Source organism: Sinocyclocheilus grahami, unplaced genomic scaffold (assembly GCF_001515645.1).
Source record: "Sinocyclocheilus grahami isolate Dianchi unplaced genomic scaffold, SAMN03320097.WGS_v1.1 scaffold310.1, whole genome shotgun sequence".
Taxonomy (NCBI): Eukaryota; Metazoa; Chordata; class Actinopteri; order Cypriniformes; family Cyprinidae; genus Sinocyclocheilus; species Sinocyclocheilus grahami.
Genome location: NW_015505489.1, coordinates 859,261 through 882,990, shown reverse-complemented (window position 1 = coordinate 882,990; position 23,730 = coordinate 859,261). Strand labels below are relative to the sequence as shown.

The following is a 23,730-nucleotide window of genomic DNA, read 5'->3' as shown; positions in this document are numbered from 1 at the left end:
CGTGTAAACATAAAACCATGTCTGCATTTGTGATCGGAGAAATGACAAACAACAAGCGCTACTCTACACTGCTCAAAACTCTCATTTGAATCATCAGTGGCAAACTCTTTAAATATGGAAACGTACTTACAGACCGAGTCAGAACAGCCGATATTGTAGTCTACTCTCCCAGGATCAAGAAACAGTCCTCCATAAAATGCGCTGCACACATCTGAATATTTGAGTTGAACTGTTCTGGAACAGTGTTGTAAATACAACTTAACCACTGATTTCTAGTCGTGTCTTCTTTTGGAAGGCCAAACAAAGTATTTTATACAGAAACACAGTGTCTTCACAACATGGCGGTGGCGGCAGCAACAATAAAGTTACGCCTTCTTTCTTTGCGTGAACATTTGGGCGGCGTTATGCAAATCTTCCCACACAGTGACGTAGACATGTGGGGGCGTGTTTGAACGAGACGTTTTAGGAGGGCGTGGACGAGTCTTAACTTTTATAAAGAATACCTCTTTGGGTTTGAGACTTTAGTCTTTGCAACTTCAGGGATCTTATCTATTCACGAACAGCTTGTAACACTCCAAAGAGAAAGGAAAACTTGAAATCGCATCATATGACCTTTAAGTTCTCATATTTCACTAGTCAAAATTCAAATTCACTTAACACTTAGCTAGGTGTCTTACATAGTTATTCATACTGAAAGTGAATAGAGAGCGCAATGTGCTTGAGATGTAGCTGCCACAGAGAGCCTTTCTATCATTAGCCAAAGAGAAGCCAATAACACTTGTATTAGCTGACTGAAAATGACTCGAGTTGCCACTGTTGCGAGCTGCCGCAGAGGCAAAGTTCGACCGGAGCACATCAGCATTCAGCACACGTACTTGGCAAAATTACAGCCCAACCACCATGAAAGAGCCAAGGAGATTCAGCGGCCTGTCTGAAAATCATGACCGCTGAGCTGCAGAAGCAGCCTGCCTGCTCTAGTCATTATCTGCACGCAAGAAATTTGTCAGAGAGGCAGAGAGAGAATAAATAGATATGAGAACTGGTGAGAGAATCTGCCGTTTTGTCTCCCCTTGAATATGCTGCTGGGCTCTTATCAACAGACATTACATCTGAAATTTCCATTACAGTGCCAAAAATGGGATTCAAATCAACGGGATGCTTTTAGAACAGAACCAAAGTAATTAAAGCCAACAATTTCTATCTGTCACAATATGATAGGGGACAAGACTGCAACTTGTCATGACGTTTCCTCTCCAGGGTCTCAGAAATAATTACAGTCATTGGGCATTCTGGCAACAACAGATGTCATTAGGGTAACGTAAAAAAAAAGAAAAAAAAAGAGTGTAATTATCAAAGGCTGTGGGACAAAGTAATGGGGTCCAGATGTAACCTTTCAATGTCAACAATAAAAAGCCCAAAAGAAAAAAATTATGCACTGCATCAGACATCTCAAAGGCTCAGACTAAATTATGTCTCATTCCTGTTCCTGTCATCAAGAAAAGGACGCTTGAGTTTACTAATATGCCATTAAAACATTTAAAGGTAAAGTGCACAGTTTCTTTTTCATTTAGATAACCCTGAAAACAATAAACTTGCACTTTTAGTGTAAGATGTTAATTCACTAACCGCTTTGAATGGAAATGTGGGACTTGTCAGACTGATTCAAACTTGTAAACCATCTTTTTAAGCAAATCATTCAAATAACTTTCAGCGTTTCTAATTCGGATGACACTGGTCACGGTATACATTTTTGACTTATTAAAAAGAACTGTCATAAGAGTTTGCGAATCAGGTATGTTTGTCATGAGGTGTGTGTGATTCACTAAGAATAACAGTCTCATAAGATACATTTCTTCCTGAATTTGACTGCACTGTTCAAATTGTATGTTGTTTTTGCACCACATGACATCTCAAAGGTTCGGATTAAATGATGTCACTAAGGAAATGCTGCTTAAGTTTACAAATATGCTGTTGAAACATTTAACGGTAAAGTGCATATTTTCTTTTTCATTTTGATATCCCTGAAAACAATAGAATTGCAGTTCTGTGTAAGATTTTAATTCACTAGCTGCTCTGAATGGTTCGGGTTAGTGAAAGATTTGTCAGATTGATTCAAACTTGTAATCTTTTTGAACAAATTATTAAAATAACTAGCTCGTAAGAATAATTTGTTTGTGAATCAGATGACACTGGTCACACTGTGTGTTTTGGATTCATTAAAAAGAACTGGGTCACAAGAGTCATTTGTTTGTGAATCGGATGACACTGGTCACATTGTATAGTTTAGCTAGATTTATTAAAAAAAACTGGGTCATTGGGAACTGGGAATTGTTTGTTTGTGAATCAGGATACACTGGTCATGAGGTCTGTTTTAGATTTACTAAAAAGAGCCATCATTTCTCCATGAATTTGGCTACACTGGTCACACAGTTGGTTACACAGTTGTCCAAAGCCAATCTGCAATTCCTGTTAAGGTTCCCAGTCACATTCCTGGTTCCTTATGGCAAACGAGGAAGCAATCTACCTCCTCCAAACAGAATCTGTCACTAGAAAAAAAAACACCACTTAGATTCATAGCCAACTATTTACTTTCAGCCCGTCACCGTTTTTAACACGTCGCTTGTCTACGAAATATTCATGCTACAGAAGAGCTTTCCATTTCTGCACTCCAACAGTGGAAAACAGCTTCTGCTGCAGGAAGAAAAGGCTTTAGGGCTTTATCTAAAACAGTTATTCCTTCTCTGCAAGGATTTACGCTTTTGCCGCAATCTGGAAATGACAATAACATCTAGTTGATAACCTCTCTGAGAAGGTCATTTAACTACTTAAATTGCTCTTATCAGCTGAAGACAAGTCGAGATTCGCAAAAGCTAAAGTTTTGAGTAGTTTGCCGTTGATCAAGAGGAGAACCATCTCTCAGCTCAATAGCTTGAATTTCACATGCAAATCAAATGTGTGAAAACAGGGGTAGTTGTTTAATGAGAGTGAGAATATTATGCAAGCAGGCAGTGACTAAATTAATCTGTCTGACACAGTCGCCTTAAAATACCCAGTCTGAAAAGCCCTGAAGATGAAAACCAAATCCAGACAAAAGAGCTTAAAATGGAAGTCAGAGAGACTCTGACAAGCTGCAAGTTAAAATGACGAGTGAATCAAATCTCATGCTCAAAACACTGAAATACGAAATAATAAAATGCTGTCAACACAACATGAAAGAAAAAGGCCACTAATTTAAACAATTAAAGTAAAATGTAATTTAATATATATATATATATAATTTTTGTTTAATTATTAATGTTAGTAGCCTTTTTCTTTCATGCTGTGTTGACAGCATTTTATATATATATACACACTTAGGAAGAGTTCATTTGCAAAAACCGATAAAAGAGCCGGTTGTCAAAAAAAGACGGTTTTGTCCACTTTCAAAGCATCGTGAGTTCACATTTTACTGCAGAAGCCAACAAGCTCCCATGTTGTTTTTGAACAGAAGCCGATAAGTCCATTTTAGCGAATCTGTAGAGAACACTGTATTCAGGTCAGGTGACAAGGCTACTTTCACTTTGAAAAGACGTGCTAGCTGAGAAGAGTTTCGTCAAAGCTGACTAAAAGTGATCAAGGATGGATAATTTCGACGAACTTGATGAACCTGTAATATCTTCTTCAGGGCGAAAAAGGAAAATAAAAGCTGAAACGTTTTCGCAGAACCTTGCAAAAGCAGCGCGTTACAATGGTGAGGGAAAAGCTCTGTGTATTGCGTGTAATCACATCCATACAGTTTATGATCACAACAACAACAACGTTTGTCATCTACATTGTCATCCGAGGAGATTACAAAGATTAAACGAGTATTCATTTAAACTCTAAAAGACGAAACGTGGAGTTATCTGCTTTTGCCAAAAAAACGATTGTTGGGAGTTATCTGCTTTTGCTATAAAACAAACTTTTAATATGTAAAAAAAATATACTTTTAATGAACTTTAATTTTGTAATATAAATAAATATATATATACAAATATTTAATATTAGTCTGGATAGTAAACTAAAAAAATGTACTAGCCAATGGCGATTCTATTGCTAAGGTATACGTAGAGGGTTGTTAATGTAAAAATCAGTCAACATTTCACATTGTGACTTGCTGCAGTGGGTTCAGGTGTGGAAGTTAAAAGAGCTGGATTCATGGACTGACTCTATCTCTCTCTATGATGCCAGACTGCTGTCAGCAACTGCTTCCCCTGAGACTCCACACAGCTCTCGGATCTCCAGCATGGCAGGGAGCCCCGATAAGACTCCTACTTAATCCTAATAATCACCCTATCGCTGCTGAACGGTCCAAAACACTGCAGCAACTGCTGCTTACCTACTACAAACACACACACACACAAACGCTATCTCAAGGTAACTTGGGACACAAGTGAAGGTTTTTATTCGCAATATAAAAGTGGATGTCTACTCTGTCCAGGGGAAAAAAGATATAGAAAAGAGAAGCATAAATTAACACTGATTTTCTGCAGGAATTTATCAAGGATGTTCTCCCCCTCTAAGGGGGTCTGAATACTTTCCGTACCCACTGTATATACTGTATATATATATAAATAAAAAGTTTGTTTATTTTATTATTTATGTTTTTATAATAACCCTGGGCATTAATAACACCAAACAAATTTAATGATTTATAAAATAGGTTTCCCTCCAGAGTATGTGAGCGGAGCGGTGTGATTTTGAATGGAGCGAGGAGCGGATTTTTTAAAAGGTGGAGCGTCGTGGTTTTCATTCGCTCCAAGAGTGCTCCACCACCGGTCCATCACGAGTATAATTCATGCCAACTAGAGCCCGACCGATATGGGTTTTTTGGGGCCGATACGGATACCGATATTTGGGAGTAAAAAAAAAAGATATCGATATATCGGCCGATATTCTTTGTGTATACTATACACAAAGACTGTTACTATATATAGAATACAGTATATACATAAACAGAATATACATACATAAACACATTGCAATGATCACTCAAATGTGGTGATCAAACACTTATAATGACGTGACAAAGATATGCAATGATGGAGGCAGGGCATTTAACAATTTAACAAACTTAATTTAAAATTAGTCTGACATCAGTGCACTGAACAGTAAAGTTGAAGTTCATTTAACTTTAATTCAATTCAATTCAACTTTATTCCACTGAAGTTTATTTCACTTTGGAGCATTCATTCACGGGTTTACGCTACTGTCTTCAAACACAGACGGAACTTACTAGAGAAGTGTGAAGTGTGACATAATTTACCTCTGTAAATAAATATAAATTCACGTCTCGCGCACTTTAATGCCCTTTGAATGCAACGTGCACGTTCCCTTGGAACTGGAATCATGGCGGAATATCATGTGAAGTCCACTTCGCAGGGCACTTACGGTCGAATAAGACAACGATTGAATGTTGCTGCCTGAACAAGAGACCTCCTTACTGAAGCGAAAGTGTTGGCTGGTGCCACTATCTCGCGAACGCGCCGGCGGATCTCCACCAAATTCGTGGGATCCCTTCAGCTCGAGGAGCCCTCTCGAACGCCATTCTTTGCGCGTCGGTAGCCCCCTGGGATTGCTAGATCGGTTGGCGCCAACTATTTACAACCAAACTAGTTGGTCAAAATTAAGGAATTTGTTTGTTCCCTCTAGATACTGAATATTTTCTGGTGAAAGCATGATTTAAACGGGTACAACACTTATTCTTACGCAATTGCTCTCTCAATAATGCATTCAAACAAATGTAATCTTATACAGTGCTACTTCACCTGCATCCGATTTCGAATGAGCAGAATTTTGTAAGAAATGCAGTGATCCGTAGGTAAAATAACTGCCAAAAACGTAGTTATTTTCATCACAAACAAAATTTGCACTGCAAAAAGCACCAATAGCCTACCTTTTAATGCTGACAACCATGTTATTAGCTTGTCATGTGTTAGGAAAAAAGTTTGCACACTAGTGTTCCAATAATCCACTTTGAAATGCTCCTGTCATTTTATTTCTTTTAATATACGTTAATGCAGTGATCCGTAGGTAAAATAACTGCCAAAAACGTAGTTATTTTCATCACAAACAAAATTTGCACTGCAAAAAGCACCAATAGCCTACCTTTTAATGCTGACAACCATGTTATTAGCTTGTCATGTGTTAGAAAAAAGTTTGCACACTAGTGTTCCAATAATCCACTTTGAAATGCTCCTGTCATTTTATTTCTTTTAATATACGTTATGAACAGAACTGTAATGTTTTAAACGTACTGAAATATTTTAGCCGCGGAGCGGTGTTTCTGATATCAGTGAGCGAGGAGTGGAGCGGGAGCGGGAAATGGTGAACCCGGAGCAGAGCTAGAGCGGAGTGATCATTAAATGCTTGGAGCGCGGAGGGGAAATTGTTGCCGCTCCACTCCGCTCACATACTCTGTATCCCTCCCAAATCAGTGTACAAGCAATTTAATTAAAGTTTATAAATATCACAGTTAAAATCTTGTTTTGGTAGCACCACAGTGAATTGAAATACAAAAAAATAAAAAATACAATGACTGATCAAAAATAAAATTGAATAAATAAATGAGTTTATTTTTAATCAGAAAAAAAATTGCTATTCCATTTGGGGGCAATAGTGGCACACTACATTTTTAAGCAATTTAATTAAAGTTTTGTTTGTTTATTTATGTTTAAAGGACAGGGAAATTTATTTTTTATCATTAAAAAAACCTCATCTACTGAGACCTTAAAGAGCTTTAAAGCATACTTTAAGTAATGGAATGCATAAACATAACACTATTGAAAGCTGAAAAGAATCCTTCCAGAGAAAACCATAATTTTCTATAATATTGTTTTTAGGGGAGACAGTTTGCTGATAAAGCCATAAATCACATTTACCACACTACACTGCATCAGACAGCATGTCTGTTCAGCAGAAGCAGTTCCACCGTGATATCAAAATGACCCAGACCAAAATCATGGGGGAAAAAAATTAATGAAAGAAGGGTGAAAGCACAGGACAAAAATAGAAATATAATTGAGGGGAAAAATAAAACAGAACAAACAAAATGACTAATGGAATGCTCTGAATTTTTTCATGCATCACTTGTTTGCATTTGAGCATGCTGAGAGAGCCGAACATTAAAAGATAATCTTCCAAAATTACCATATTTATTATACTCCCAGAGAATAACAAAAGGAATTTGAGGACTATGAAATGCAGGAAACGCCAAATTAGTATTTAACAAAATGAATTCATCTTTTAATATACACTGCAATGAAAAAATAAATCAAAATCTAACAATAAATCTTGTCGGGACACCAACAGAACTCATTAAATAAGATCCAGAGGCTGTTTTTCAAGTGTTCTTTGCCGACTGAAAGAGATTCAGCTCAGTGAACATTTGGAGCTGACTGGACCCCCATAGAAAGTTCAATCACATGCCAACAGCCAATTAGCCCAGTGCTCTCCGCAGCTTACTGCGTTAACCTTATTAACATGTAAAAATGTAGGCTCAACAGGTCTTAAATGTTTAGTTACCCTTAACAACATATACATAACCAAATACATTTCATGATTTTACACCATGTCCTAAACAGATGTGACACAACATGTAGGTTGTCAGGGAGTTTGACAGCAAAATGCTGTGCGATGCCACATGATAACAGTCAGTAAAAACGTATCTTATATTTAATATAGAATTACACAAACCGGGACTGTGGACCAATGACATTTCAATCAGATAGTGTAGAAGCCAAATGGCCAAGAAATTTTCCTGTTAACCACTGCGTGCCAAATCTCAGCCAATGATAACAGAATGTGGTCAGGCACTTACAAAAAACAATTATAATAATTTATAAGTACACAGTCAAATTAATAAACATCAAGGTTATTATTTAATTTAAGACCTGAGATAAATTGTACATTGCCACTGTCTCTTAAAGTTATGCAAAAACAATCTTCAAAGTTAAACAACTCTACTATTGTAAAAAACACAAGTACCTGAGAGTTATTGAACTCTCAAACATGATATTGCAGAAACCGTTCCAAAAATAGAATCCACTGTTGCTTATCGCATATCACGGTCACGACTGGTTAAGGGCAACAATTCTGACTAACATGGAAAAGATACATTTTATCGTGAAATGTGTTGTGTCCAGTTAGGACACTGTATTACGCTTTCACACTAAAAAAAAAACATTGTTTCTGCTGTGCAACTAAACAGATTTCTGGTTACTACATTGAGTATTGCTTCTAATAATGTTCAGAAATGGTTATCGGAGTGAGTTATTGAGAACTTGTAAAAAGTTGACTATTGTGAAATCCAATATACATGTGGAAGCGGTGAGCAATTTACTTTATGTTGTCAGGTCATTAAAGAACAATTTTGCAGATTTTCAACCAGCTTTACACTGTTACAATGTCGCTAGTAAATCTAGACTTTTGCCCACAACTAAACATTTAGATACATATACTACCAACACTGTAACAATACAAAGCTGGTTGAAAAACTGCAAAGTTACCCTTTAAGACCTAGCCTATATTGGAAAAGATTCACTGTCCATTTTCACTTTCCTTATGACTTCTGCTGTAAAATAGGTCTTACTCATTCTATAAACTGGCTAAACTAGGTTACCCTGAAGTCGTGATGATGCAGCTTTGAATAACCAACTCGACCCCTTTGTGATAGGTCACAATCGGTCACATTTACAAAGACGAAACCTAAAATTCCTTTCATTTGAATAGTCATTTGCATATCAATGAGTAATTGATCTTTTACGCAGACATGTACTGAAATATTTACCCCTGGTTAAACAGGTTTTGTTTCAGTGCTAATTAAACTGTTCATCTCATTTCGAGCATTGTGTGATGCTTCTAACAGCCTAACAATGGCATCCCGCAGAGAAACGATGTCAAGACCAATCATTTTTCCTTACCCTGCTGCACAGTTTCCACCTTGTTCTCCATGGAAGTGATAATGACAGGATGAAATCTGCAGCACTATTATAACACATCCTAACTTTTCTGAAGTGTTTGAAATGTGTTTTGGTACTTGAAAATATGATAATCAGACTGTGATAATCAGAAAACACTATTCCTGTAAATATAAAGGCACAAAAGACATTAAGGATGTGCAAATAATGTCAAAATTGGCAGACTTGTGGCTTATGTTGAATGATATGAATATAAAACAAATATATTAGGGATGCACTGATACTGGTATCGGTATCGGGCCCGATACTGGTCTCCTGTACTCGTACTCGTTAAAATGCCCCGATACCAAACGCCGATACCACACAGCATGTGATAAGCTATTCAGACAAAGAAACACAGACAACAGAACAACAGACAGCAGAAAGGAGTTAAGGAGGTCTACTACGAAGTATATGTATGCAATGAATTTAATGTTAAACATTCAGTATTAACGCCTGTATAGCTGATGTGCGTGAGCTGGTAAACAAAGCACGCTGAGTGGATTGAGTGCGCGGCGGCGCAGATGCGCGAGCTTGTCGAGTGAATATATCTTTCTCACAGACTTCACTGGAAAGTAGGGATGCGCCGATCCGATATTCATATCGGGTATCGGCTTCGATACTGCCATTTTTCTCTGATTTTTTTTAATCTTTTTTTTTTCTCTCCGATTGTTCGAATTATTCTGTGTTACTTCTGAAGCCATATGATAGCTTAATGTGAGCTACATGTGAATATTTAAGTCCTTACATCAAAGTTCACACAAACTCTTTTCTCCGCTGTGGCTGTCAGTCATTCGTTCAGCCTTTAAACCCTGGTCGCGTTTGGTTACAGCAGTCAGCTCGGTAAAGCTCTCTCCAAGATCATTCTGTGTTCCCATTATACTTGATTTGTAAATACATGTCTATGATTTTGCAAAAAGGACTTTATCTTCTTGCCGGAGTTTAATGTTTTGTTTAGGATGTCTGTGAGAACAAAACACGGGCGTAGAAAAGACTATAAATTGTTTTTAAAGGTGCACAGTAACTGAAATGTAAAACTGTTAAAAGAAAGGCTCAATAACTGTTGCACAGATATAATACACTACGCATCAATTTCTCTTCCCTTTGTGCTTTGCACTTTTTAACACGAAGCGCTTACAATGTGTGCACATTTTAAGCGCTTCATGCTCATAGACTGTCAACCCTCTACATTGAGAGTAAATCACTCGCATATGCGACTAAATCTTCACTCTGGGCGACTAAATGATGTCTAATATTAGCCAATGGCTAATCAATTCTCAGATTTTACTCGCCAGTGTGTGAGTTGGAGGCTGAGTGTATGATTAGCACAGATATATTTTCACTCACAGAACACTCTGACTGAGCGCTTCAGAGTTTCACTCTCCGTCAAGCAATCTGATATTTTTCAGTTCATTTGAATGGATGTGCAGCGCACCTGTGTTTGTGTATTTGGCGTAACGTAAGCGCTAGCGTGAAGGCACACGACTTGCCGTCGCTTTCTCTCAAACGCGCAAAGAGCGAGAGCGAGACTTACATAACATGCAGAATTGATGCGCTACATGTAAACGATATACTTTGTTGTATTTTCCTGTAAAAATAACAGTTCCTTTGGAATTCTTCAGCTTTTAAGAACTGCCGGGTTTTCCTGTAGTGGGTGGAACTACTGCGCAAACGACAAACTCATTGGCTGGTGCTCACCTATTATCGTCCCTGTTTTGATATCAGCGAATCAGTTCGAGCAAACGCACACAACCTGATTAATATTCATGAATCCAGTAGCTCATTAATCCTTTTTATATTGTTCTTATTAGTAGAATTCGTATAATAATAATAATAACAATACTACTACTACTACTAACAATATCTTATCAGTATTATTGTTCGTTTTTTACAGGAACACTGAATGACCAAAAAAAGCACCAGCACCAGTCCTAAGTTCATGGTTACCAAGTTTTAATTCTAATTACTAAACTTCTATTATTAAATAATACTTGGTTATCATATTATAATGCTTGACTGCTTGCTTGACTGACTGATATTAAGAGTGTACTTTCAGATATTTAAAAAGCTGTACCATGCACATGCATCATTTGGATTAAAACGAAATCGTAAAAATAAAACCATTTATAGGGGCATACACTATAAACAATTTATTTTCAACCTTAGGCATACACGACTTTCTGGCGAAAGTGAATCTAGCAGCCTGTGAGAAATGTGCTAGTCTGTACTATTCTGCTTCAGTACAAATACGTGCACGTGTTGCGCATGTTTTGCTTGCTTGAGTGTTTCTGCATTATATGAGTGGCTTTGGAATATAAATCGCAGCACGTTTCAGATGAAAAAACGCGACTTCTATTTCTGAAAATATCACAGTTAGGAGATTTATAACGAGTGGTTCCCTGCATTATTACAGCAAAGTGCGTGATTACAGTACTAAGCCGCTGTATAATGCTATTAAATTAAAGATGATGTATCATAGAGCAAAAAAATTAACAGTGAAAGTAACAAAAACTTGTAAAATACATTTAATGGGCATAATTAAATGTGAAAATAACAGAAGGATATACAGTGAAACCAAAAATTATTCAGAGACCAGATATAATTTTTTATATTTTTTTTACTAGTGGGTGCAGGACACTATAGTTCATTTATGTAAGTGAGGATAGCAAAATAAAGTGAACTGTGACAAATCATTCCCCAAAATTCTTCATACAGTGGACTACCAGTAAAATTTATACAAATTTAGGTCCAAAAATTAATCATACCGAGTCTGGGAAAAAAACTGAAGTTGAGGTTTTCAAAGTTGAGGACAATGTATTCATAGTTGTGTAAATACTGTCATACTAACAGCAGTCTGAAATATTTTGGTTGATTGTAATCGATTACATACCTTTCTATCAAAATGATCTAGCATTAAACGCGACTTCTATTTCTGAAAATATCACAGTTAAGAGATTTATAACGAGTGGTTCCCTGCATTATTACAGCAAAGCGTGTGATTACAGTACTAAGCCGCTGCATAATGCTATTAAATTAAAGATGATGTACCATAGAGCAAAAAAATTAAAAACTTGTAAAATACATTTAATGGGCATAATTAAATGTGAAAATAACAGAAGGATACACAGTGAAACCAAAAATTATTCAGAGACCAGATATAATTGTGTGTATACTTAAATGATTTTAGCAAATGGCTGCAATATAACAAAGAGTGAAAAATTTAAGGGGGTCTGAATACTTTCCGTACCCACTGTATATATATATATAAATATATATACACACTTATAAAGACAATTTTCACAATGGCTATTCAATGACTCAAAGCCTTTGAAATATATTTCAGTAATTTTTAAGAAATCGAATTTACTGAATTATTTGGGAGCAAATACCATTACATGCAGTTAACTGCAAATAATCGCCATGTAAATATGTAACTAACTGTACATGTAACTAATTTGCATATATTGCCAAAAACACACATCTGCAAAGAATAAATTTCTGCTCAAATGGTGGCAGGGCATGCAAAGCACACAACTCATTTTGGACCAGATTGTAGCGTGTCCACCAGCTGGACGTGAACATGTGTGTGTGTGTTCTGTTTCTCTGTGAACAGACTTTCTATTTAAGCTCTGCTAAAAGCAGAGTCTAATTTTAGCTGTTGGCAGTAGTTCTGAAAGATGTTAACACTAAACATGTGTGCTCACAAAGCGTGGACAAAGAACTGGAAAACAAACACACACTGGCCTGACATGCAAGTTCCTGAGGACAAACCACAAGAGACAGCTAGTAGTGTGAGCTAAACGACACAGTTTGGAGTGGATGGGGGAAATTGTGAGTGAATGAGAGGTCAGTTCTGGCTTACTCCTGGAGCTTATCGGTTACATAACTGTGCTGTTTGACACAATATGATCAGTCTGGCTGCGGCAGCCTATCACATTTAATGCAAACTCTGACTCTCGGTAAACCAATCACAAGTACCCTGACACCTTAGGGAAACATAAGGTCTCTTTCTGCATATTATTATACAATTTAATTATATTATATTTTTAACCATATTTAATTCCTGGGATGGCAAAGATGAATGTTCAGCAGCAATTACTCCAGTCTTCAGTGTCACATGATCCGTCAGAAAGCATTCTAATATGCTGATTTGGTGATCAAGAAAACATTATCATCAATGTTGAAAACCGAGATATTTTTTTTTTAGATTCTTTGATCAATAAAAAATTCAAATGAACAGCATTTATCTTAAATTATAATCTTTAGTAAAAAAAATATATATAAATACTGACAGCGTAAATTCTCCCAATATATCTCACATTCTCGATTTGAAATATTTCACAACTCTGGTCTGGTTTATGTCCACTGTATGCACAACTTTTTTGATTTAAAAAGGGGGGAGAGTCAATTATTTTTGATGGTAATGCTACAATTTATGCCACAAATGTTGTCATGAGTTCAACTTACATTAGACCCGGAAAATTCTTGTACGGTTTCATTGTAACTGATGTGAGCAAAATTAAATCATTATTTGCAATTATTTGTATGACAATTAATGGCCTGCTAAAATATAATCATGACAGTCCCACATAATATACCTTTCCAAACTAGTCACAGAAGGAAAGAAGCACGACAGATATTTAGATTTTGGGAAGGTCACTCAGAGTCTTGTCTGAGGTAGCTTATTAACATCCATGTCAACATTACTATGTCTGGCTTTATAGATAATGAATGTACAGTGAAAGGCTCCAGAAAGCCATTGTGTCTCAATAGCCTAAAGGAAAAAATGTCGAACTTCAAGCTGCAGGAAATGCTAGAGATGATCTGACTGGGGCTGAGGTTAAGGCAGTAACTTACTCTTTGCAGGCGTTGGAGACATGGGCAGGTACAGTATATTTGCAGTCCATGATCATAGTGAGGGTCTCGCTGTCGTTGGCCTCCTGGAAAGGGGGCTGACCACACACCAGCATGAAGAGGATGACCCCTAGACTCCAGATATCTACCGGGAAGAGGGTAAAAATGTCATCAGCATTTCCAACAGACTGTTTAATTCAATAGAATAGTGAAGAGGAAAAGAAAACATCACAGAGCTTTCATTGCCTCAGGAAGGGAGTCTGATAGAGTCTGTAAGTGCATGTTAAGGTCTACATACCTACAATGACAACCAAGAATTTGGCACGAGTTTTTATTTGCATTTGTGTTCAGTATTTATGATTCTCGATATACTGTGTAGGCTCATTTTCATATGGTGGTGAGACACTTTCACACAGGTGGTTTTGGTGTGGACCTGATTTCAACCGATTTATTTACTTTGATTAGTGTGAATAAAAGCTGTCATCTAAACTTGGTTGCACACAAAAGAATTGCATGATTCAGTTTAAAAACATTCTCGACTAAATCAAATGTACAAAGTGTGAACATAGCTATAAAGGATTAGTTCAACCCAAAAGGAACATTCTGTCATCATGGCATACAAAAGAACAACATGATTCGAAATGACAATAGTGTTCTGAAGGAAAGGGGGACAAACTGAATTTGGTTTCAAACTCAAGTAAAAGTACCAACTGAACACAATTTTGAAGGTTTAGTTTACACCAAAAAGAAAAGTCTATCATAATTTCACAAAAAGAGCAAGCCATTGTGTCTCAATAGCCTAAAGGAAAAAATGTTGAACTTCAAGCTGCAGGAAATGCTAGAGATGATCTGACTGGGGCTGAGGCAGAGGTTAAGGCAGTAACTTACTCTTTGCAGGCGTTGGAGACATGGGCAGGTACAGTATATTTGCAGTCCATGATCATAGTGAGGGTCTCGCTGTCGTTGGCCTCCTGGAAAGGGGGCTGACCACACACCAGCATGAAGAGGATGACCCCTAGACTCCAGATATCTACCGGGAAGAGGGTAAAAATGTCATCAGCATTTCCAACAGACTGTTTAATTCACTAGAATAGTGAAGAGGAAAAGAAAACATCACAGAGCTTTCATTGCCTCAGGAAGGGAGTCTGATAGAGTCTGTAAGTGCATGTTAAGGTCTACATACCTACAATGACAACCAAGAATTTGGCACGAGTTTTTATTTGCATTTGTGTTCAGTATTTATGATTCTCGATATACTGTGTAGGCTCATTTTCATATGGTGGTGAGACACTTTCACACAGGTGGTTTTGGTGTGGACCTGATTTCAACCGATTTATTTACTTTGATTAGTGTGAATAAAAGCTGTCATCTAAACTTGGTTGCACACAAAAGAATTGCATGATTCAGTTTAAAAACATTCTCGACTAAATCAAATGTACAAAGTGTGAACATAGCTATAAAGGATTAGTTCAACCCAAAAGGAACATTCTGTCATCATGGCATACAAAAGAACAACATGATTCGAAATGACAATAGTGTTCTGAAGGAAAGGGGGACAAACTGAATTTGGTTTCAAACTCAAGTAAAAGTACCAACTGAACACAATTTTGAAGGTTTAGTTTACACCAAAAAGAAAAGTCTATCATAATTTCACAAAAAGAGCCAATTGATTCAGATTGACAAGAGTGTTCTGAAAGAAAGGGGGACAAACTCAATTTGGTTTCAAACTCATTCAAATGTACCAAGTGTGAACACAATTTTGAAGAATTAGTTCACCCCAAAATGAAAAGCCTATCATAATTTCACACAAAAGAACCACATGATTCAGATTGACAAGAGTGTTCTGAAGAAAAGGGGGACAAACTCAATTTGGTTTCAAACTCATTCAAATGTACCAAGTGTGAACACAATTTTAAAGGATTAGTTTACCACAAAATGAAAATTATTTCATCATATCATATCTCAAATATTTCTTGTGTATTATGCTAAAATAGAAAAATTTTAATAAATGGACTGATTGTTAAATTTTAGGGTGAATGACCATAGCGGGACTGGCATACAGGGTTTCAAACAATGACTAAAATAGTCACAAATGTGACAAAAAAAAATTACATTTCTGACAATGGCTCATAATCTAGTCACCACTGGCAACAGTTGGGAAAACCAGTGGAGACCTGGCACACAGATATCCCTGAATTTGTCCCTGAAATTTTATGCACATTTCAATAATCACAAAAAAATAGTTTTAAAGATGTGCGGACTCTTTAATTGATTACAACTTTTCTGTAATCGTGAGGCACTAATGTGCAAAGTGTGAGATGCTTCGAGACTTTGTGCTCTGGTGGTAAGCAGCAGAAAGTCAACAGAGTTTGGGAGAAGTGGCCGAGCCTATTAACAGACATTAAATCAATTTAGCAGCGTGGGTGGCCCATAGACTGAGAAAAATTGGTTTATCGCAGCCAAAATCTGCCCCACGAGCCCCAACTGTCAAAACACAAGGGACATAATTAACAATTGCTACAGAATGTTCAATAACTAAACAGCACAAAAACCCACTGTATGAGCGGTTTGCAGTGGCATGCACTACCTAATCTTAAATCAGAAATTGTAAGTACAGCTGTAAATGAAATGAAAGAAAAAATTTAAGCAAAACTTCCATTAGGCCTTCATTCCCTGGGGATGTCACCACAAAAAACGGCAACAGTTTGCAGTGGCAAGAAGCAAACCACTTTAATAGGTCCATTTTATGAAATTGACAACACATTTGAGAAAATGGAAGAGGCATGATTTCTTGCTCTAGCTTGCACAGGTAGCAGGGGTGCATTTCTAGAAGGTAATGTGAGATGTTTTATCTAAAGATGGCTCCTCGGAGAGCTCCAATCTGCTGCGGAGTGTGCAGCAGTACACCTGAGGCACCGAGCAGCCGTGGTTATGCACCATGCCAGTGGCTCTGGACCGTTTCCGTCCCTGCTGGGACTGTTCGGCTGCAATGACCTGTACAGCCACAGGCTGCGGGTTCTGCTCTGACCACTGACGGACAGATGGATCAGAAACAAATCTGGCCCAGCAAGAGGTCACTGTCTAGCCAGATATCCTGCAGTATTTTAAACTCTATCATTGACAACCAGGGTAAGCATACAGCATGTTCTACCTACAGACAAAAATGGTCAATCATCCTATATGACTGTGTGAGCTTTGTCATTTCTGATTCTTACATTTGGATTAAACAGTTCATTCATGGTGACACTAGAAAGTAATTTTATATAAATTGCAGTCTGGACCACTTAAGGCCCATTCACACCAAGAACAATAACTACAAATAACTATAACAATAACTATATTAGCGACCAACGGGTGATAAGATTCTGTTTATTATAAGCATGCACTGCAGTTATGTAGTCTGCCACTTTAATGCTTGGAGGAATTCTGATTGGCTGTATTATATTGTTATATTTGTGGTGTGGACTTCTCAAAGAATTAAGATGATTATGAAACATTTTAGAGTTATAGTTATCGTCCTCGCTGTGAACAAGCTTTTAAACATGACATAAGGCTATCTATTAATTCATTCAAATTTGCATTAAAAATGCAGATCATACTCACAATGATTGCTTTAAAACGTGCCTTTAAAAGTTGAGTTTTTCTTTGTTTTTTTAATTTCTCAATGTGATCGTTTTAGGTGGGCCTAAAGTAAAAAAAGAAAACCTTATTTTTTATAATGCAAAAAGACATTCGGCACAACATTTTCTTATTAAAGCTTTTACAAAACTGCTTCACTGCTTATTAATAATTGACAACCACATGACTTTTTCCAGAGTCATTAAATTTAAACTTCTTGAAAATGGTATAAGGTTTTCAAAACCAAATGAAACCCAAAAATCCCCTCATAGAAAGAGAGCGAATCCATACTACACAATGTTGTTGTTCTTTTATTAAACAAACTAAATAGCCTTATGTTATTGATCTTATTTACACTACGGCATGTCATTTCGGTCTCTACGTTATGGTCGCGCTCTCTGTATCACACACAGTGGAGTTCCGCCCCGATGCGCACGCGTGTGATCACACTCCCACTCCCACTAATATTTGTAAATATTAAGCCGCAAAACGACTATTTAAATATTAATTATTTGTGTCTCTGTGTCAGTGAATGGTGCAGACGTGCGGTTTTGTTTACTACTCGTACTGAAGCGTGCGTGACGCTTGCGGTGATTTTAGCATCTGCCGTCTCACTAACGAGGACATAAATACATGAACAACATCTCCAGAACTGCTCTGAGAGTCACTTCATCAGCATTTGACCGTTTCATTTCAGTAAAACTATCCTCATATCACATACACACAGAAATGTAAAGGTATTCACGGCAACCCGTCAAAATAAAGTTCGGTTTAACTTGAAGACATTGGCACAAATATATTTCTATTGTTCAGTAGAATCTACGTAATAGGCTGCAACTACTACTACTAAAATGATTAAAACCTTATTTTTAAGGAATAATCATACAATATTTCTACAATGTTTTAACTGTAATATTAAATGACCTTTATTTTCCCAAAAATTTAATTTGTTTAATTTTCATTACTTAAAAGATAGATTAAATGAATATTTTATGCCTTAAAAACTTAAATAATCAACACAGAATTTCTGAGCAAAAAAATCATAAGGCTATTGTAAGAGTAAATTAAACTTGTGTTTACGTTTTCAAATAATAAGACATGCTAAATCCTAATTTGGTAACAATAAAACATAAGGTTGGAAAAAATAAAACATTTCATAGGGCCCTACACATGTAATTTTTGTTAAACTTTTAATAAATTGATGTTAAATTGTTTAAATTTCATGATTTTAATTAATTAGACATGCTTTTTGATTAATACAATTTTATTTAACCATTAAAAAGGAGTCCAGGAAAAAAAAAATGGTCCTGCTGTTCACTGAAAGATCTGGTTGAAATAATATGATCATTGATGTTTCAACGCTTAAACTGTAGCTCGACGTTTAACTCCATCTAATTCAACGTGCTGGAAAACGTTGACATCATGTGAAAGGGCCTTTATTCACCTGATGGCTTCCTTCAGGCAACTCAACAGAGAACTCGGCACACTATAATAACAATCACAATCAAGTTACTGATAGATCATGCCTTTGCCAATTCAATCGAGAAAAGAAATTGCGACAAAAGTCGTTCACAAACAAAGACAATTAAACTCTCATTGAGATACTGACACTATAACAATATACAATATATAAACAGTATAAAATACGAAGACATTCAGAGACAACATCTCTGACATTCACAGCTCTTTGGAACATCAAAAAGATCAATCCAAGCAAAATAAATCAAACAACTCATTTCACCGTCAGAGTACTTCAAAAATAAATGCATCTGGCGGCGACAGGACAATGCCTCAAACACACTCTCTCCAGCTCTAGACAAAGACAAATGGGTTGTGGCCAAACAAAGGGCTGCTTTAGTGTACGAGTCCATCTGTGGCGCTCTGTCTGTCAGCTGTGGATGAACTTCAAATGCAGTTGCCTTATAAAGAAACAATGGCTCAATCTGTGAAGTCTGCAGTAGAACTGTAGCAAGTCATCAACAGATGCCATCACCACTACGCCCCTCGGTGACTGAAGTGCTTTTTTTTTTTTTTGTCAAGCCGTCAGATGCAGCTCTATCCGACGGTTTGTTGTCACAGTGCATATGATGCCAGGGCTCTACAAGTCATTATGCAAAACTTGGGTTATTTTAACCTCAAAACTGAACAATACTCAAGCCTGGATGCATATTTTATGCTGTAAACTAAACAATTTACAGCATAATGTAATCCAAGATCGATTCGCTAACATGGCGTGCACATACACAGTCCAACCCTAGCTAATCTCAAATGGTTTGTTTAAGCCTTTCAATGCCCTGCTGAACACATAACAGGAATGAATAAATGTAGTAATTAAAAAAGAAAGGAAAAACAAAAATCAATCAATAGAAGTTGCATTTAAAAATTAGTTACTTTATTTTATGGTAAACGTTACTTTAACAGCTTTAAATATGCATATTTATTTATTTTGAATAGTGATTTATTAACTATATAATTACATACATATATATATATACATACATACATATATATATGTATATGTATATGTATATGTATATATATATATATATATAATATTTAACACGCATCTTCTCAGTAAAGCCGGTTCTGTAATCAGCGGTAAATCGCATGCGATTTATCGTGCAGCCCTAATATATATATATATATATGAATGATGTAAAATACTGTCAAATTTATGGTTCTTGGTCCTCATATATATATATATATATATATATATATTTATTTTTAAAAAACTGACACATAGCCTATGGCATAAAGGCTATGGCGTAGGTCCGACGCAGAAGTATAAATCAGCCTTAAGTGTCCAAATACCATGAGTCACTGTATGTGTAACTAAAACATTTTTGTGACGTGTGTTATATAAGCATAGGGGTAACTAACGTTTAATCAAATGTTAGTGAAAGGTGTTTTTATGACTTAACATTTGGTAAGCTGTAATTACAGACATCTGATATCGAGTTTTTTTTTTTTTAGCTTGATGAACTAAATTCTTAGTTTGTGACTTTATGAAATCCAGTAGGCCAGTGAGTCTTATGTAATAGTACAGCACCAGTTCATGTCTTGTGTATTTGAAAGTGTCATGCACTCCTGCAGATTACAGGTTACTATTACTCATACTTGGGGTTTGAGAATTGAACAAAACATTGGTGTGTAACTCACCACACCATATTAATTACGAAAAAGCATGACACCTCTAATTGTGTGAGTCGGAATGCTGTGCTATTATTTTTCTAAGCAATTACATTTATGGTTTTCGATGGTAAAACCTATGAAAAGATATCAGACAAATTAAAGAATCATGAGCCATATCAACACTGTAAAAATATCCTGTTAAATTTAACCAAATATATAAATAAATACATATACATACATAAACAACTGATGTATTTTTCAGAAATTCACTGTTTAAAAAAAAAAAAAAAAAGTTTAAAATGTTTTAGGTTTTATGGAGTAACATTTTACGTTATGTATATTTCATATATAGTTATATAATGTTAATTTGCCAGTCTTCTTGAGCTACCAAAATCTGACTTTGCCTTTAATAAAATTAAGATAACAAAAATGAGAAGAAACTGAATTATTTATATAAAAATCATATATGATGTCACACAGGAACTTCCGGGAATGCTAAGTCTTATATATATATATAAACTTTTTTTTTTTAAACAGTGAATTTCTGAAAAATACATCAGTTGTTTACGTATGTATATGTATTTATTTATTTGGTTAAATTTAACAGGATATTTTTACAGTGTTGATATGGCTCATGATTTCCTTTAATTTGTCTATGATATCTTTTCATAGGTATTACCATCAAAAACCATAAATGTAATTGCTTAGAAAAATAATAGCACGGCATTCCGACTCACACAATTAGAGGTGTCATGCTTTTTCGTAATTAATATGGTGTGGTGAGTTACACACCAATGTTTTGTTCAATTCTCAAACCCCAAGTATGAGTAAAAATTCCTGAACTGGTGCTGTACTATTACATAAGACTCACTGGCCACAGACTTAAATAACTTAAAGTTATTTTTTCAGTGTTTTGGTAGTTTTTGTGTTACCCAGCTCCTGGGTCAGACGTAACGCAGCGGTTGAGTTATTTATCGCAGGGTTTTTGCATCCTCTTCAGGAGAGAGCTGGTCTAAGCACCATCGAATTGATGCATTTCTACAGTAAAATACAGGTTTGTGTACATTTTATTTTAAAATCATTACTGTGCTGTGTTTCGTACAATTTTATGCAAAGCAACATACAGGCATACAGGTGTGAGTGTCGCATTGGTCTTTTCATTGATGCCTTTGGATGTTAAAATATGTCCTCAGAGCTATCTACTGTTTGTTTATGGGCAGGTTATGGTGTCAGTCACAGCATATTTCGGCTATGAGTGAAACGCAGGGTGGCAGTCTGAAGTTAGCAGTTTTAATGTTTGTTAAACAAGTTTAAATATAGGCAATACGTATGGCCTACGTATTATAAACAATATAAAATATGCTTTACTGTAAAAATGATATAAATATAGGAAAATTATGGAAGTTATCATGCAAACCAGTAGTTTAGAGGATTTAAGTTAATTGGTAAACATTAATTAATTTATGAAGTAAAAAATAGGCTAGTATAATAGTAAAAATTTATCAACCGATTTTGCTGGGTTAAATAAACAACCCAATTTGTTGGGTAAAATTAACCCAACATGCCTTCTGTCCTATATTTATCCAGGACAGAAGGCATTACTAAAAATAATGCAAATTGGGTTGTTTTTAACCCCGTTTTGTTTAGAGTGTATTAAATAACAAAGTTTGAAAGCATTTACCATTTATTTTAAAGAAATAACAGCACAAGTCAAATTTACCAAGCAAAATTTCACACTTTAAAGCCATTTTAGAGCAAGTTTTATATACATATAAATATATTATATATACTCACACACACATATACATATATATATATATATATACATATATATACATATATATACATATATATATATATACACACATATACACACACATATACTGTATACTGTATACTGTATAACACACACCAAATCCATTCAGTGGTCTAATAACATCCTGTGATTGCTGACCTGAACCCAAGGGGACCAAAACAATGAGGACTATTTAAGTTTTGAGGAAGGGCCTAAGAGGGTTTTTTTGTATGTTTGTGGCATCTGTGTGCTATAACTGATGCTCCAGCAGGAACTGAAAGATACAGATTTGTAGCACATACTTGTTTGAGGGAAGTAGATTCATGAGGAAAAGAAACACTTTGCCTTCATTTGTCCCATCACCCCAGACCACTATGTGCACCTCTTCTGTGCTTACACAAAGTAAAGAGTCCTATTGAAACAAAGGTCAGACAGCTACATAAAAGACTCACTGTCTGAGAAGAAAGGTGTGTGTTACTGAACAATGAAGTTGCATGCAAAAACATGCACACAAAAAACACAAAGTGCCTAATCACTGCACATAGACACCTGCGACAACAGAGAACACCAACTGGGGAAGGCCAGTCAGTTTTATTTTTAGACATTAATAATGTTCTCAGCTCATGCAACTAGACACCAGCTGATGCTGCTTTGATATTAACCGAGTCCTCAGAGTTCAGAAAAAAAGCAGATGAACCAAACCCTTTCATACGAAAAGCACCGTCAGGGAAATCAATCTTGATGTGAGCGATGAAGGAAACAACTGGCATCAAAAGCACACTGCAAAATACTGAACTCGGTAGTGTTGTCACGGTACCAAAATTTCAGTATTCGGTACCAATACCAGTGAAAATCCACGGTTCTCGGTACCAAAGCAAAACACAAGAACATGCTAACTAAAAAATTGGACTATACTTTCATTTAATCCAAACTGTGTATATATTTAATTTTAAAGGGCTTTTGAAAACCTAGAGTTATTCAGCCAAGAATAACTAAGTTAGCTAAAAAAAAAAAGAAAAGAAAAAAAGCCCAGAACTGCTTTTCTGACTTATATGACACAATGTTAACCATTTATGCATTCTTTAACACGCATATTTTAGATTCACAATTAACTTAAAAGCCTCTGGTGTGTAAAAATAGTAAATATCATCATGTCCTCCTGTTTTTTTTTAACCTAATAAAACAAAAGTTATAGGAGCATTAAATAGTTAATAAAGAAACTTCATTCTAATGCTCATTATATTAATGTTAGCCGCGCTTATGCTAACGATTAACTACTCCAATAACAGCATTCATTTCAATCCGACATTCAAATTAAAATATTGAATAATATTCATAACAGAAGCGGTGTTTCCC

At 36.0% G+C, this 23,730-nt stretch overlaps 1 protein-coding gene across 1 annotated transcript in view; it reads right to left on the bottom strand.

Moving 5' to 3' along the window:
* Positions 1 to 23,730, bottom strand: part of LOC107601674 (SNF-related serine/threonine-protein kinase-like) — a 69,648-nt gene that overhangs the window by 13,688 nt on the left and 32,230 nt on the right. The window contains exon 3 of the mRNA XM_016293930.1: positions 14,718 to 14,859. Coding sequence (XP_016149416.1) covers positions 14,718 to 14,859 — 142 coding nt within the window. The remainder of the gene's footprint in view (positions 1 to 14,717; positions 14,860 to 23,730) is intronic.